Genomic DNA, 16,629 nt, shown 5'->3' on the forward strand with positions numbered 1-16,629 from the left:
CCAAAAGGCTGCGTTTGCGACATCACCAGAGAAGGAGAAGGATGATTTAAAAGGCCCAAGATGGAGCAATAGTCATAACTTCAAAGGCTTTGATTCGCATTAAGGGAAACATTGTCAGTGATAGATTGAAAAGCTCTTCGATAGTGTAAAAAATCGCTCTCAACATATGGTGGATGCGAAAACATCAGAAGTACCTTTGGGAGGAAGGTTGACATGGTTCCGACCATTCTTTTTCGTTCCAGATTAAATCTAATGGAAACGCCAGGTCCAATCTGGACAAAGGTGTCTATCTTCCTCATTTGCAACAGATGTAAATGAGACCAGAGATTTCGACAGGATTAGAGTCTACCGAAGTTAGCAGGTTCGTGGCCAGAAAGTGAATAGGTAGAGAAGAGAAACTTAATCCATGTTAACACTGACCCATAAACAGCTTTGAAATGAATTTCACTCCTTCTCCTCGCCGAGAATAAGGAGTAAAGAAAGACTGTCTAAGACATGGTAAGGTAGCGAAGGAAGTTGAAGTCCAGTGTTCATCAGGAGGTTTCAATAATGAGAAAAGAGCACATGAAAGATTCCACTCAGGCAATAAGGACTGACAGATTGGTTTTTGGACTATAAGGAACGGGTCATTTCTCTATGATAAATATCATGCCAAATGGTGGAGCCCATACAAATCTTAAGAGGATTGGGGAAGGCATACAACCAACAGTGGTGGAAAGGCTTTTGTTCTCAAAAAAGTAGAGACAAAAATCTGGAAATTGGATTAAAATGAGATAAGATAAATGCGTTCATACTCTACCCGTAAAAGAATATTTAATTGGCTTCGTAAACACTAAAAGTCGATTGCCTTCTAGCTTGTGATATAAGCTAGCAAACATTGCTCAGAACCGATCTTGGCGGAAACATGGTTTGATATGAACCAGTCTTGTAGGTAGGTAATTTTTGGATCATTGTGTAGGAGAGACCTTCAGTACTGCGAAAGCATATCATGATCTAGCAGTAAATCCCACTCGTAGTTTGCTAGCCTCTCAAAGAGGTAGTTGAGCTACGACCGCTTAGGTCACAGGGAGGCTATCCCGACGTGCCGTGATGTGCAGACCCCGACTGTGTCTAGAATTAGACGGATTATACTGGAAGACGGCAAGGCATAGGCTTATCAATGATCCCTTTCGACTGAAAGCGTCCACCGCTGAAGTCTTCTGGTCTGAGACTGGAGAGACTTTAAGAGGCAGCTCGTTGTTTATCATAGTAAGAATCCAGGTGCTATTGGTTTCTCATACAGTTGAGAAAGTGTTTTTGCTAACGACAGGTGCAGATAGCATTATTTGAGGACCACCAGACCGTGACCGCTATCCATGCTGACTACCCTCAGACTCAAGGTGAGGTCATAACATGAATCAGAGGCGTGTATGTACAGAAATGAAAGATGTTCTGGGCAAGTCGTTACATATTCTGACGAAATTTTGATCAAAGGGGTTGCTAGAAGACAGATGACCTATGAGCAGTCTCCATCTTGCTTGCAGCAGAACCGGAAAGGCGGCAAAGTCTTAATATGACAATTAGGGCCGCTGCCGTTTCCAGACTGTCTAAAAGAGAGATGTAGAGGGTTGCAGACAACGAAGTCTTCTATGACAAGCTGCAAGGATATACAAAATAAGTGGCATCCCCAAGAATTAGTTCCAGAGGAGACACTGTTTTCCAACAGAGTTACCGATCTTAGAAAGTTGACAACATATTCTGTTGTGCATCAATCAGTCATCAAAATAGAGCATGATGGGAAACCCTAAAAACCTCAAGGGGGTCACTTTTGCATATATAGCTTTGCCAATGGCTCTGGCGTGGAGGAGGGGCTGAAAGAAAGAGCCGGGAAATTAAAAGCTCTCCTTCCCCAAATCGTAACGACACGAACATTAAGAAAAGAGCGGTATCGGACAGAGGGTGACTGAGGAGCAGCAGAAACAACCACCACAGCAAGGCCCATCATGGATACACTTTTAATCAGCACTTACTACAATCACTCTTCCGATATTGTTTATTGTGTATTTCACATATTGTATAATGTTGATAAAACCAGACTGAAAAGTGTACGTTTGCAAGATGTGCGACAATGATGACAAGTATAATCAACGTATACGTCACACAAACCCACTCGGAGAAAGATTTTCAGACTTCAAACCAAAGTAACTGGCATCGATTATTAATGTGAAGCAGATTTAGTTCCTGTCACTCGTATGACATCGTACAATCGTGGATACAAATATTTTTGGATATGTGCCGCTCACGTGTTTTCAAAATCATAGTGGGTAGATTGGTTTTAAGATAAAGTGATCGCCACCCTTTTCGATGGGAAACAAACAAAAATACATAATTTCTGAACCAGCCTTTTAAAACCAATTAAAAATGACACATCCATTTTATCGACTAAAATCTTGTACCAAAAGAAAATGTCTTGATAGGTTTTTAAACAAGTTTGAAAAAATGCATGTGGAAATAGTTGACACATCAACACTCGCAAATATTTCGACGTGTAACCACGTCTCGTCAAGATTTGCAATCACTCTTTTACCTTCGTAGCATTGGATGTACACCGGAAAAATGACTCATGAAGCTAAGTGATTGTGTTTGATCTATTGTTTGGAGCACCACCCACAAACAAACAAAAAAAGAAATGTTAGAGACAAGAGGTTTGTCCGGATTGTAAAACCAAACGCACTATTGACAATGGTTTTTTAAAGCCCCAATGCATCCTTTTCTTGCAAAAATGTCGTCTATACCAAATCATCTGAATAATAATCTTGAATGATATTAGCCCTAAACATTGCTGTGTACATGTGTACAAATTATTTTGATGTTGCTCGTCGACATCCGTAGGTCGACCGAAAATCCAAAGCTGAAGCACAACATTTGAGACTCACTGTTGTAAACGTAAGAAGCCAACACCACGCTCTGTCGGACTGTGTTCAGCCCAAATTAGCCCCTCAAAATATTCCAGCGTACCAGCTGATCACCAATATTTACCCGAGTCTTATTTTGGTCTAATGCAAGATTTTCTTCTCAGATTCGCTTTAAAACAATGTGCTTCTCTATTTTCATTCTATCACGAATCAACGTGTGCTCAACATATCAATGGTATTCTTAAATTAGTCTCTAACGATATTTGTCAAATTCGGCACATCACTACTTTTGTAGCACTCACAAAAAGAATGGAATTACGAGCGACTTCATTGGTTGGATTAACGGGTGGTTTACTTCTAAACTGAATGTTTGAACGTCATTTAAAGCTAATATCTTGATTATTTCAAACAGTTTGTGTCAGATAGTTTTTTAACAAATCATTTTCTTCCTTCCAAACTTTAAATGAATTGGAAGAATGATGAAATTTCTGATAAACGACGGCACTGGGGCTTTAACCAATTTGACAACCGAACTGCTTTTGTGTCATTGGAGAAGCGCATCGACACGATACTCCTGTTTATAAATTGATTACATGAACGGAGAAGTATTAAAAGGAACTTTCAACTTGTCTGAGTTACAACGAGTGACCAAGAATAATTCGGCCTATACGATACAGAAAACATTCTTTATTGAAGAACAGCTAAACTTGGCAAACGTCCACTTGATGAACTGAAAGTGCTTTGGACAGATCTTCACCTAGTTTTGATTCTTGGATTGCCACTTCGGAAGTCAAAGATAATACAAATAATAAGAAGTAACATTTATACCGTGAAACACATTAACTACCTTTCCTTCTCGGAGTTCCTTATCTCAATAAGGACTAACACAACATCTGTGGGTATGGTGCGGAGAACATGTCCGTTATAATCAAACAGTCTTCTGCTGCCAAATCTTTGTGGTGCGTTGTGTTATCGGAGCAGCGATTCTAAATCTGAGTTTGCGACAGGAGACAATCAGTTGTAGACAATATTACTCAGCTGTTGTATTGCTCATCTTCTTCCCAGACCTTTATTCGAATATACTAATGATAGTAATAACAACAGTAGTATTGCGGCCAACGCCAGTCACAACAATTCTTGTTCCAGTCACAAAAGCAGCAGTAACAGCAACCATCTTTTGGAATATTTGTAAACTCATTCTCCTTTGACATCCAACGATTCCTTATAAATCAGAACAATCGAACAAGGAATAACCAACGTTATTTAAACTTGTCTAGAGACAGTTCAATAGATGTGTTTCCTAGCAACAGGTTATGTTGTTTCATAGTCAAGTTACCGCAAGTTACACGTGGATCACGAACCTCAATAGGAAGCAGCTTTGCTTTGCTTGAAATCGTTCGCCCCAAGAAGCCCTCAATATCAACAAAGGTCAAAATACTTTCATCATAGATATCCTGAACGAATAAGTTCAAGAATAGCTAGACAAAAATGATCCTGCTTGATACGAATAAAATACCACCAACAATTAATCCTCTAAATCACCTATACAGTGAGAGTTCATGTTTATGTAGGCTATTATTTTAATGCTCAACATCTCGTTGAAAAAGCTGCAGTTTTTTCAACGATCAGTTTGGCAAAGACCAGGATGAAGCTAGCAAAAGTGTACTGTCATTGCCATAAAATTGCTAAACCTCATAAAATTTGTGTTATTCTGACTCCAGAATAACGTTCATCACTTTCCGTCCCGGTTTGTTTTCTATTCTTGGTGGATGTACTGCTTTCGCTCCAATGAAATATATTTACAACAATGAAAGGTTCTACAAGTATCTGCGGTAGCCACATAATATTATTGAAAGACTGAATTTAGTGCTTGTGTGCTCAGATGCGACTGTGTAAAACGTCGGTGGATACACGGACCTACATTGATTGAGTCACTCCTTGTAAAGTTATTCTACCATACCTGCTTACGATGAAGAAAGAAGCACGTTCACCAAGAATTTGCAAATTCTCTTTATCTCCCAGCCATTAATCGTATTTAGACAAATTCAATATTAGAAACAAATTAAAGTTTGGACAAAATATTCTGTTGTCCAGTGGAAAAGTCACTATTAACGAAAACAATCTATAGTAAATTGCCAAAAAGAAGACAAACGATGTATCCAGTGTACCAAGGAGTTTCCGATAACGAGAACATGGTTTAGGAGACATGTTAAAATCAGCTTCTTGTACGGTAGTAGCCATTTTAAAACCGACAGTGGCTCAAGGAACAGCATGCTTTTAATGATGCAGTTTTAACGCAAGAAAAAGAATGTCTTTAAAACGACACTTATCTACAAAGTCCAAAAGAACCTTCACAAGAGCAGGAAACATTGTGTTGCTTCAAGCTGGAAAAAACCTGGACCGCCTAGACATAACCATAAACTCACTTCACACTTCAGGCCAAAGTGCTACTTCTTCCTCAACAACATAGCAAGGGCAAGGCAGAGAGGGAGACGTCAAAACCCTATAGAGCTCACAAACACGTTCAGGAAAAAAAAAGAATACAAAATAATATTTGGAGTGGTCAAATAATTGGATATATGTGATTACTGACGGTCATGGTTCTCAAGGTGGACAACAACAATCCAAGCGCAGATGTCATATTTCTTCCTGTGAACAATTTCACCCATTCGTTTTTTCGGCGAAGTGAATTTGTACTGAACAACAAACTGGTCGTCAGCAACATGGATACTTACCCATTCCCAGCAAATCTGAAAAATCTATTGACGCACTGAAAAAGGCCAAGAACACACATTTGGGTACTTCTGTGGTATGGAAACATAGCACATTAGAGAAGATCAATGACACAGGATTGACAAAATATGACGTTCATCACAACGTCGGATTTAACGACCGACAAAAGGAAATTAAACTAGGATGCAGTTTGCAGATGATAGATCGTTTGCATTTGGACATGTGGTAGCAAGACAAGTGTATGCATAATGGCACCGAAGGAGAACACAAATAAACCTAACTGATGCAAGGTTTGAGACGGAAATATTAATAGCAACACTCGAGTGTGTGCGATTGACAATATATATGTGAAGAGACTACTTAAAATATGAAAAAGATCGAGTGTCCAAAAACATGTGTGAGCTAGAAAAAGTCTATTGAAAATAGGCTGATTTTATGAGTAACAGAAGTTAACTAAGACATCAGACGGAATTGTACTTTGTTGTTGTTTTTAAATATCTCCAATTACTATTTGGAGTATTGACCGAGTGGCCGAGTGGTCTAAAGTTCCGGATCACTGCCATCTCACCTCTGTCTGCGTGGGTTCGAGTCCAAGGCTCGGCTAGCGTGGGTACGTGGGAAAGCCTGCCAGTAGCTTCTCGTGGGTCGGTGGTTCTTCCCTGGGTTTTCCAGGGTTCTTCCTCCACCAGTTATACTGGCCGCCATGTATAGCCTGTCTTGTGCTGAAAAATGGCGTTAAACCCTAGAACAACAAAAATTGACCATTCACCTTGAACTGGGGTCTTGCACCAGGAAAAGAGAGTTCAATAACATATTACATTAATCGAAAATGGTTACAGCATGTAAATGAACAACGGAACTCTATGCTTAGACAAGCATAAGGCAACTGAGTTCATTTATTCACTTAGACATTTTTTAGAGCACACCCTGCTATTGTTCTACTTTGATGTCTACAGCTGACACGGATTGACTATTTTTTTACCACAATCTTCTGAGACAACAGATCGTGTGTATCAATTTCTAAAAGTTGTGTCAGACCAAAATAATTTTCAATTATAAAATCTGTATTACAAAAAGGTATACATTAAGTAAATAAAAACAGAAAAAAGAAATACAACTGCCTCCCATGTTTTAGAACATAATACAAGACACAGTTGTGATTCGAAATACCTGTCATAATGACACCTATTAGTGAAAAATCAGGTTATGTTCTAACTCAATTTATTAAATTTATATCTTGTAGCTACGAAGGTCTGGCTCGTGTTTGCTCATTATACCCCTTCTTAACCACTAAATGTTTACTTAATAGAATGGAATTGTTACTTAGTCCCTATTGCATGATGGTGGTGATTATTATTATTATTATTATTGTAGTTGTTGTCGTTGTTGATGTTGTTGTTGTAAATCGGATCATCCCGTCTCTATCTCACCTGGGTTTGCACGATCCATATCCATATCTCGTGTCCAAATTTGTCTTGTTTTTTTCATTGTTCTCTTTAGGATATGTCTGGGTAGCAAAACAAACCGTGGTTTAAAAAAAGGAACAAAAAGATAGATATATACTCGAAGTAAAATTATCAAATTGTTTGTTCATGATGGGCCTAAACCAGTCTTAAAGAACATACACATATCCATACAGGCAGGTAGACGGACACAAGTTATATAAATTTAAATTGTTATAGTCAATTGTTATAGAATTACTGGGAAAGTGTTATTTACCGCATACATATGATATTTTAGTATGGAATTTTGTCCAAGTATTGTATCGATTCTGTGACGCTTTACAACATTAGACAACACCTATAAGATAAAAAACATGTAAACGATATGATTACAAAAACAAACACCATGAAATTAGAAAACATAAAAAACATGCTGAGAATATTTAAGGTAGGAAACATTATTATGTCTTTAAGTTTGTTCTTGCAGTCGAAATAAGTGAGTTTTGAGAGCACTCTTGAATGGTATCATTGTGTCTTTGTGTCTAAGTTGAATGGGCAATTCATTCCTCGTTGCTGGGCCCTGGTATGCAAAAGAACGCTGTCCGTATGACTTTGTTTTCATAGTTGGAATAATGAGTATACGATTGTCAGAAGAGGAACGTAAGTATATTGCTGGTGTGTACACATGGGTGAGGTCGGATAGGTATGTTGGACTAGAGTCCGTCAATGAAACGTAGCACAGAAAACAATTTTTGTGTTTGATTGTGGATCGAATGGAAAGCCAGTGTAGGGTACAGAGCAGCGGGGAGTATATATGGTGCATACTGAGGAAATCTCCAAAAGTTAATTTAGTCTTGGCATAAACTAGTAAGGACATATTGTGATAAAACTTCTATAAAATGCAAATAACATAAAAATGCGACGGTGAATGAACATATAATATAGCTTGTAAAACAATCGATAACTCAACATTGGGGTAAGAGTAGGTCTCCATAATTATCCTACTATGACTGGGATTTTGGTCTTAACTTAATATAGAAATGCACCAAATGACCTTAACTTAATATGGGACTGCATCAAATGACTTTAACTTTATATGGGACTGCATCAAATAATTTAATGGCTACACTAAGCCGAATTTAATGGATAAAATCTAACTGAAATAAATTAATTTGCAAGTGTTTATCTGCTTTAAAATGTCTCACCGATTCAGTATCCACGACGGGTGTTGATGGATATACACTAACGTGAACGTCTTCCGTTGATGTGGTATATGCTGCATTTTCGTATGATCGATCTTTGTCTAGTTTGTTTCCGCCTTTCAATAGTTTGCTGTCTTTGCTGTTGACCATATGATTCTCTGTCCCATTGTTTGTCTGTTTAAACAAAATGAACCATTTTGATTGACCATTGTGGACTGTCATTACCACTTTATGATCTTTTAGAAGAAGAATGATTTTATTTAAATTGACATACTGTCAGTGTCTAAGGCTATGTGAAGTATATGATACTAACCTCCAGACTGAGTAGTCTGATTCAGCCATGCAGACGACCAGAAAGAAAAGAAGTCCCTAAAACAATCTCAATATCTCCAAATTGAAACAGGAGAATGTGAAACATGCATTTGTCGAAGAACGGTGCAGCCAACTGGATGCAATCGATATAAATTTCGAGAATGTATAGTAGTAAATGGGCATCCTTTAGAGACTCTGTATACTAAACCGCATACAAATCCTCATTTACACTGTACATAATAATCATAATTTGATTTATGAGATCAATGATACAGTGCAGAGACTTTTGATTGAGAAACGTTCATTGGCAACAGAATGCCTATTTACAAGACAGCACTTCATCACATAAGACGTCAATAACATCAAGAGGACTGTCCAACACAAACTCGGAGTGTTACAAGAGTCATGGCTGAACAGTAAGGCAAACACGATGACATGAAGAACTTCTATGATGTTTTGAAGACAATCCGGAACATTTCCGAAACCGAGTGCTGACAGCACCACAGTGCTCACTGACGAAGAAATGATACTTCAAAGATGGACAGAACACTTCATCAGGTACTAGGATAAAATGGTAGCGGACAAAATGGTGCAGACAAAATGGTACGGACAAAATGGTATGGGACAAATTGGTGCTAGGATTAAATGGTATAGACAAAATGGTACGACTACAATTGTATTAATACGAAATGTAAAAAAGCAAGGAAGAGCATGGAAGCGTGACACAAACACTAGATCAAGTTATTCCTAGGCTTCATGGTAAATGCTTAATTTCAATGCCAGAAAGCCAGTTTGATGAAGGTCATCATAAAGTTAGTTTTAGTTGTCTGATTTAAAAATGAGACCAACATAAACTCTATCTCAGATGATATGAATAACCATTGTCCATTAGTTTATGTATGGGTTGAATGCACAGGTACATTGTCATAAACTGCTTTTAGGTAATGGAATACTGATTTTGTTGATTCACAATTGTTGCGAATTTTTTCAGTCATTACAATTGCATTGAATTACTATTTGGTATAGTTGTATTTTGTACATTCGGCATAAGTTATTTGCAGTTTCACTTGAGTTGTTTAAACTAAAATACAATTAACATTTCCGAAGTTACAGGAATTTAATAAAATTCATTTGTATTGGTTTCTTTTTCAGTTAGTTTATGGATGCGTGAATATTTTAATATAATAATACAATTTAAATTTTATTATGATTTTATGTAATTATTATTTGCATTAGCAAGCGACATTCTAATATATGTACCATATGTCCCATACCATTTTGTATGCAACATTTTATCCATACATTTTGTCTATACCATTTAATCCTAGTACCATTTTGTCCCGTACCATTTTGTCCGTACCATTTTGTCTGCACCATTTTATCCATACAAATTTGTCCAATACCATTATGTCCACTTAACATTTTGTCCATACCATTTTGTCCGTACCATTTTGTCCGCTACCATTTTGTCCGGCCACACTTCATCAGCATCCTTTATGAACATATAAACACTCATCTATCAGCAATAATGCAAATGATATGTTGCTCAAAGAGGAAAGAAACATAACGTGTTTAAATAATATGAGTAATTAATTAAATACATGCATATCACACGTCATGAAGTTGGATTATTCATGTTTTACAAGTTTTAAATATTTCATAACAATAATTTTAATCTAAAAAACAGTGATTTAAATCAGATGTTTATTTTTATTTATTGGATTTGTAGGTATATGGTCATAAGAATCAAAGGCGATATCAAAACCATTTTGATCTATTATTAAAGACATAAAGCTTGAATAACTAACTATATGTCCTACCTGGCTTAGACTGACAAATATTGAATCTATAACAACTACCATTATGATACAGCCAAATTGTGTTTTGCACAGGTTGTTTTATTTCTGGAAAAATTACATGAATTTTAATGTGTAAACCAATGTCAGTTACTAGAATGCAGGGTACCACGTTTTTACATTTGCTCTCCAAAATTACAAGGTTTTAATTAAAAGGCCATGAGTTTTAAAGGTTTTTTTAGAATGAAAAATTATGTTTCTTTTCTAAAAATCCGAAAGTACAATGAATTATTTTTCAATAGTAAAAATAAAATGCAAACACATTTTAATAAATTTTGATATATAACAATTCACGTTGTCAGAAAGTAATAAAACTGTTAACCAAGACAGAAGAGCTTATCACACAACAAGGGTTATGACATATAATAAAAGAGAATTTATTATACGAAAATACGTTATTACATATAATAAAAGAAAATATTCTGTCACAAATATTCCAGACGACATGAAAGCTATGAAATATGAAAAAGTTTATTTTTGATTATCGATGATTTCATCTACTTTTCTGCACAAAGGTGATTTATGCAGAGCGCAGGGAATGTTTTATGTAACATTTTGTATTGTGGACAGTGTAAATAACCTACAGCATCGACGCAGAGCCGAAAATAAGTAACATGTTTGTTCAGCGTATATTTCATATATACAATTGTGACTCCTTCATTGCATGTAAGGAAAATCTTAAAATGACACTGAAAATTATTCTTGCAAAAGACATTTTAACATTACCAGTGGTGAAACTTTGATCTTGGTTTGTCATGGCGGGTGAATCGGCACTGATGAAAGTTTAATGTATTTTCCTGACAGTGGAGACCCAGAACTCGTGTCTTTGTCAGTTCACGTGATGTATATTTGTACTTAAAATTACGATTTAACCTTGATACTCATGAATGAATGGATCTGTGCATTTCATACATGAGTCATCTTACAGAAGAAACTGCAGTCTTGGGATTTGAGCATTAAAATATCATTAACTAAATAAACGTTATGGAAGCTATAATTATTAAAATAATATATATATATATATATATATATATATATATATATATATATATATATATATATATATATATATATATATATATATATAAAATAAAGATAAACATAACAAAATAAAGCTTCTGAAAATTTATTATGATCTATAGGACAAACTAAAATCGTGATTTCAAGAAAAGAAATGCGGCTTTAACAAATGCAAGCATGCCCTGCGGTTTTCGTGCAAAATTACGATCTAGCCATTTCCTTTCTCCCTGCGTACAAAAGGATATTAAATAATACCATATTAGCCTCTTCATTTCTTTATATAAAGCTCAATACAGCCTCCATGCTTGGTTAATTGTTCATTTCACATTACGTATACCCCTCATGCATGTTCACGTCTCCGTACGTAATAAACTGAACACCATTCAGACATGATCATTTCACATTACATAATAGACTTAACACCACTCAGACATGTTTATTTCACATTACGTAATAGACTGAATAGCACCCAGACATGACCATTTCACATTACGTAATAGACTGTATACCATTCACACATGTTCATTTCACATTACGTATATCCCTCATACATGTTCACGTCTCCTTACGTAATAGACTGAGCACCATTCAGACAGGTTCATTTCAAATTACGTATACCCCTCATACATGTTCACGTCTCCTTACGTAATAGACTTAACACCACTCAGACATGTTCATTTCACATTATGTAATAAACTGAACATCACTCACACATGTTTATTTCACATTACGTAATAGACTGAATAGCACCCAGACATGACCATTTCACATTACGTAATAGACTGTATACCATTCACACATGTTCATTTCACATTACGTATACCCCTCATACATGTTCACGTCTCCTTACGTAAGAGACTGAGCACCATTCAGACATGTTCATTTCACATAACGTATACCCCTCATACATGTTCACGTCTCCTTACGTAATAGACTTAACACCACTCAGACATGTTCATTTCACATTATGTAATAGACTGAACATCACTCACACATGTTCATTTCACATTACGTATATCCCACTTACATGTTCAAGTCTCCTTACCTAATAGACCGAACACCATTCCGACATGTTCATTTCACATTACGTATACCCCTCATACATGTTCACGTCTCCTTACCTAATAGACCGAACACCATTCCGACATGTTCATTTCACATTACATAATAGACTGATTACCACTCAGACATATTCATTTAACCTTTTAAAACAGATTGAGTACCATTCGTACATGAACATCTCAGATTATGCAATAGACTGAATAGCACTCGTAAGAATTAAAGTTTGAATTTATCATGTTTTTTTTTTAATTATAGATTTACAAATGTGTGAGCACAACCTTTTGAGAACTTAACAGAAAATGTGTGTCAAAGGGTTGGAAGCAAGAAAAAGATGGCATTGATAAACTTGGAGAGGTAGATAAAAGCCAGTTTTAGAGAGCTATTAATTAATTTAAGAAAACGAAAATCTCAAAGAGCGTTTGACTTGCGATTTTGAGCCATTCTGTATCGTGACTTTGAAGATATTATATATCAGTGGGCATTATACGTTGACATATTTTATGTACGTCGGAAACTAAGCAATAAGTATAAGGATTTCTTCAAGAAAGTTAGTGAAATCGTGGGAACATCGAAGAAGTTCATCCTGTAGTGATGAGTCAGATTATAAACAAATGATAAGATAAGTTCAATACTTTCTGAGACCGCTTCGGTGGCCTAGTGGTTAGAGCGTCCGCCTCGGATGCGGGAGTTCGTGGAGTCATACCAAAGACTTACAAAAATGGTACTAACAGCTGACTCGCTAATCGCTCAGCCTTATTAGAAGGTTAGTGTTAGTAACGGTCGGCCTGGTGTCATGATAATGTGACTTGGTGGGACACCATGCTACATTTCTGCGGAAGGATGCCTCAGTGCTAGACATCGCTATGAACTGCAACACTGCAGATATCGTAGCGATATGGCTGAAAAATTATTAATGCTCCATTAAAATTCCTAATCACACACACACACACACACAATACTTTCTGACGTTAAATCGGGAATGGCGGATGTTACTCTTTGCATCTCTATGTTGAAATGTGTCCATGTTCCTGATCAACTTAAAGAATGTCTCATAGTACCACTCTTTAAGAGAAGGAAAAAAGCAAAAACGTGATCGTCATAATTATCGGGCAATAATGATTCTTCAAAGTTATATTTCACTGCATAGGATACATAGTGATCTTACGTATTCTGGGTTTTAAATTAATCTTCTCCAAGGGGGCTTTCAGAAGGGTCTGGATTGTAACATAACCTCCTATTCAATACATGAACTAGTTTGTTATGCTAATAAAATCAGAAGCATGTTGTATACAACTTTTATTGACACAGAAAGCTTTTGACAACTTATGGCATGATAGTTTATTTTAAATTAAATCATATTGGGATCAACTCAAGAATATGGAAAGGGACAGTCAGTTTATACTCGAATATCTATAGTAGAATTATTCTGATTAAAAGAATTTCTCGAAGATTTCCTGCTTTCAAAGTAACACAACAAGATGATGAATTATTCCGTGGCTTTACATTATGTTTATGAATGAACTTCTTGTTGCTTTATCAACGTACAATCATGATTTTGTAGTTTTGGATAATCCTTGCCGGTGTCCTGTTGTAGCAGACGACATGTTTCTTTTAAGTCTTTTAATATGGCGCTTTGATCAGTTAATGTTTATATTTACCGAGTACTCCATAAAATGGAATTGGATATAATTTCAATAAATTACCACAAAAACACGTATGCCTACACAATACCACTAGACAATGCTTACTGGCTTCGTTTAAGTCTTTCGAAGTGGTGCTTAGATCAGTTAATGTTTACGCGTACTCCATAAAATAGAATTGGATATAATTTCAATAAATTAACATTGTAGTGATAAACAAAAACTCGTCTTATTATCAAAGGAATTCTACACAATAATTCTTGCTTTTTAAAGTGTCCAAGAAATAGACACATGTATAGATGTAGTTGGTAATGTGTCTCTGTATGGCAGAATAAATACCAAACATAATGAGGGTAATGATACACTTTTAAGTACGGTATGAAGTTTTATTGATACTGGAGTAAATAATAATGAATTTAATCCACGCACGTCCATGACTTTGCATTAAAGTATTGTAATACCTCGAGGGTCGTATGGTTGTGAAACGATTAAACCCAAGCGCTAATAATGTTATTTTACCAGAAGAGGGGTCATTGATTTCTCTCTAAGCTTATACAAGGTATCTCTAGAAATACACGAACTGACGTTGCATTACGCTTATTAGGTATTGTCCCAATTCAAGTTTACAGTAATATAACAAAACTAATTTCTTTCAGCACCTTTCCTGGCTGTCTGAAGTTTTTTTGCAAACCAGTTATGTTTAATCCGTCTGTTTAGCTATCATATTCCACGACCGCCAATTAAACAAAATTCCAATTTCATTTCGATATTAAAATGGACTGAAAGTTAGACTTTATGAAGATATTTTCTCCCAGTCGATTTCAAAAGTTATTGCTTAATTACAATTAGGCTCTGTAGTATGGGAAGTAGGAACACATCCGGGATCCCTTGGGCCATGTCGGTTCGTTGCCAATATCGTGACAAAACGTTTTTCATCTCTGGATGAATCTGCTTGTACTCGTTGTCAATCAGTTTGCCCCTCAATGATTTATTATTTCTGCTTTGTGATAACATTGATACATATTGGTGCATGTGTACATGCACTTCTAATTGATGTCCAATACTGTAATCTCCATTAAGAATGATGACCTAAGCTAATTCTTTTAAGCAATTGACAACCAATGGATAACTTAATTATTTCCATCTCAGATGCATTTTGACTGTTACTTCCATGCGGAGAAAATATACAACGATACGTTTGACTGTAGCGATGCTAATGATGAACGTATTCCTTGTTCAATCTTTGTCAATAACTCTGTGTGGGTCTTTATTTGTAGCATTTATCTAATCACAATGGATGACGATGAACTGCAGTTGACGATGAATTTTGTAATAATTATAATGGATTTACCTCTAGAGATGTTTTGCAACCGTGAAAGTTGAGTTTACCTAAATCTTAATCCCACTGTTATAACGTGAAAGAAACAATATTTAAGGTGAACTTTTGCGTGTATGTTAACCATATCTACATATATTTATGCACGCTCATGTGCACATGCAACAAAAGAGCTCATAAATCAAAGATGTATGCCATTTTTACGGACAATGCCATCACCAGAAAAGGGAAAAAATGGAAATGGGTTCCTTGGATAGAAATATCAAGCATCAGGCAGTAGAATGTTCAGGAATAAATCAACATCGATGTGTGAGGAACATACAAAGACAGTTGAAGTTAGTGATATAGTACCACTGAATCCGACAGCTCGACTATTATTTTTAAGCTGTAACACAATCCTTGGATTAAAAAAGACAATACATTCATATGATAATATCAAGGGGTGATGACGATTATGACCATATAAAAATGATTGTTACTAATGCTGTTATGATTCTCTCATAAGAAATGTAGCAAATGATAATAACAAGTAAGTATCATTGTGTCTGTGTGTGTGTGTGAGAGAGAGAGAGACAGACAGACAGACATACATACAGACATAGAGATGGTCCTATGACTATTAAGACAATACAACGGGGACTGGCTCTACTGTTGATTGGATTATATCAAATGTAATGTAGCCAACAATATAACTTGTGGACATCAGTGCGTGAGAGGGAGACAGAAACATACGGTTAAACAGAGAGGAAGCCAGAGGTGTCCATTAGGGCAATATAATGACGATTGCCACTCTTGTTAATGGGATGATCTTGAATGTAATGTCGTAATAATGTAACTATATAGTGGACATCAATTTGTGCGTGTGTGTGTGTTTGTGTGTTTGTGTGTGAGAGAGAGGAGGTTAATACAGCAGAAATAGATGGAGTGAATCGACTATGCATGTCGGCTGCCAATAGAAAAGTGCCCAGTTACTCAGTGTGATATAGCCAATAAAGTGTTAAAAGTACCGTTAAAACCATCCCAAAAAAAACTGTTGACACCAAGATGACCGCTCCTCACTACAAGTGGAAATCGTACATTGTTACTATTCTGACTGGTAACACGTGCCCCGGGTGGTCGAGTGGTATAAGGC

At 36.2% G+C, this 16,629-nt stretch overlaps 1 protein-coding gene across 2 annotated transcripts in view; it reads right to left on the reverse strand.

The window, feature by feature from the left end:
• Positions 1 to 16,629, reverse strand: part of LOC149808391 (solute carrier organic anion transporter family member 4A1-like) — a 123,549-nt gene that overhangs the window by 51,004 nt on the left and 55,916 nt on the right. For both annotated transcript variants that reach the window (XM_089976591.1, XM_089976581.1), the window contains exons 2-3: positions 8,275 to 8,445; positions 7,058 to 7,134 (exon numbers count right to left, since the gene is read on the reverse strand). In XM_089976591.1, coding sequence (XP_089832717.1) covers positions 7,058 to 7,134; positions 8,275 to 8,445 — 248 coding nt within the window. The remainder of the gene's footprint in view (positions 1 to 7,057; positions 7,135 to 8,274; positions 8,446 to 16,629) is intronic.

This window comes from Sinohyriopsis cumingii, chromosome 1 (genome assembly GCF_028554795.1).
Source record: "Sinohyriopsis cumingii isolate HCF-2022 chromosome 1, ASM2855479v2, whole genome shotgun sequence".
NCBI lineage: Eukaryota > Metazoa > Mollusca > Bivalvia > Unionida > Unionidae > Sinohyriopsis > Sinohyriopsis cumingii.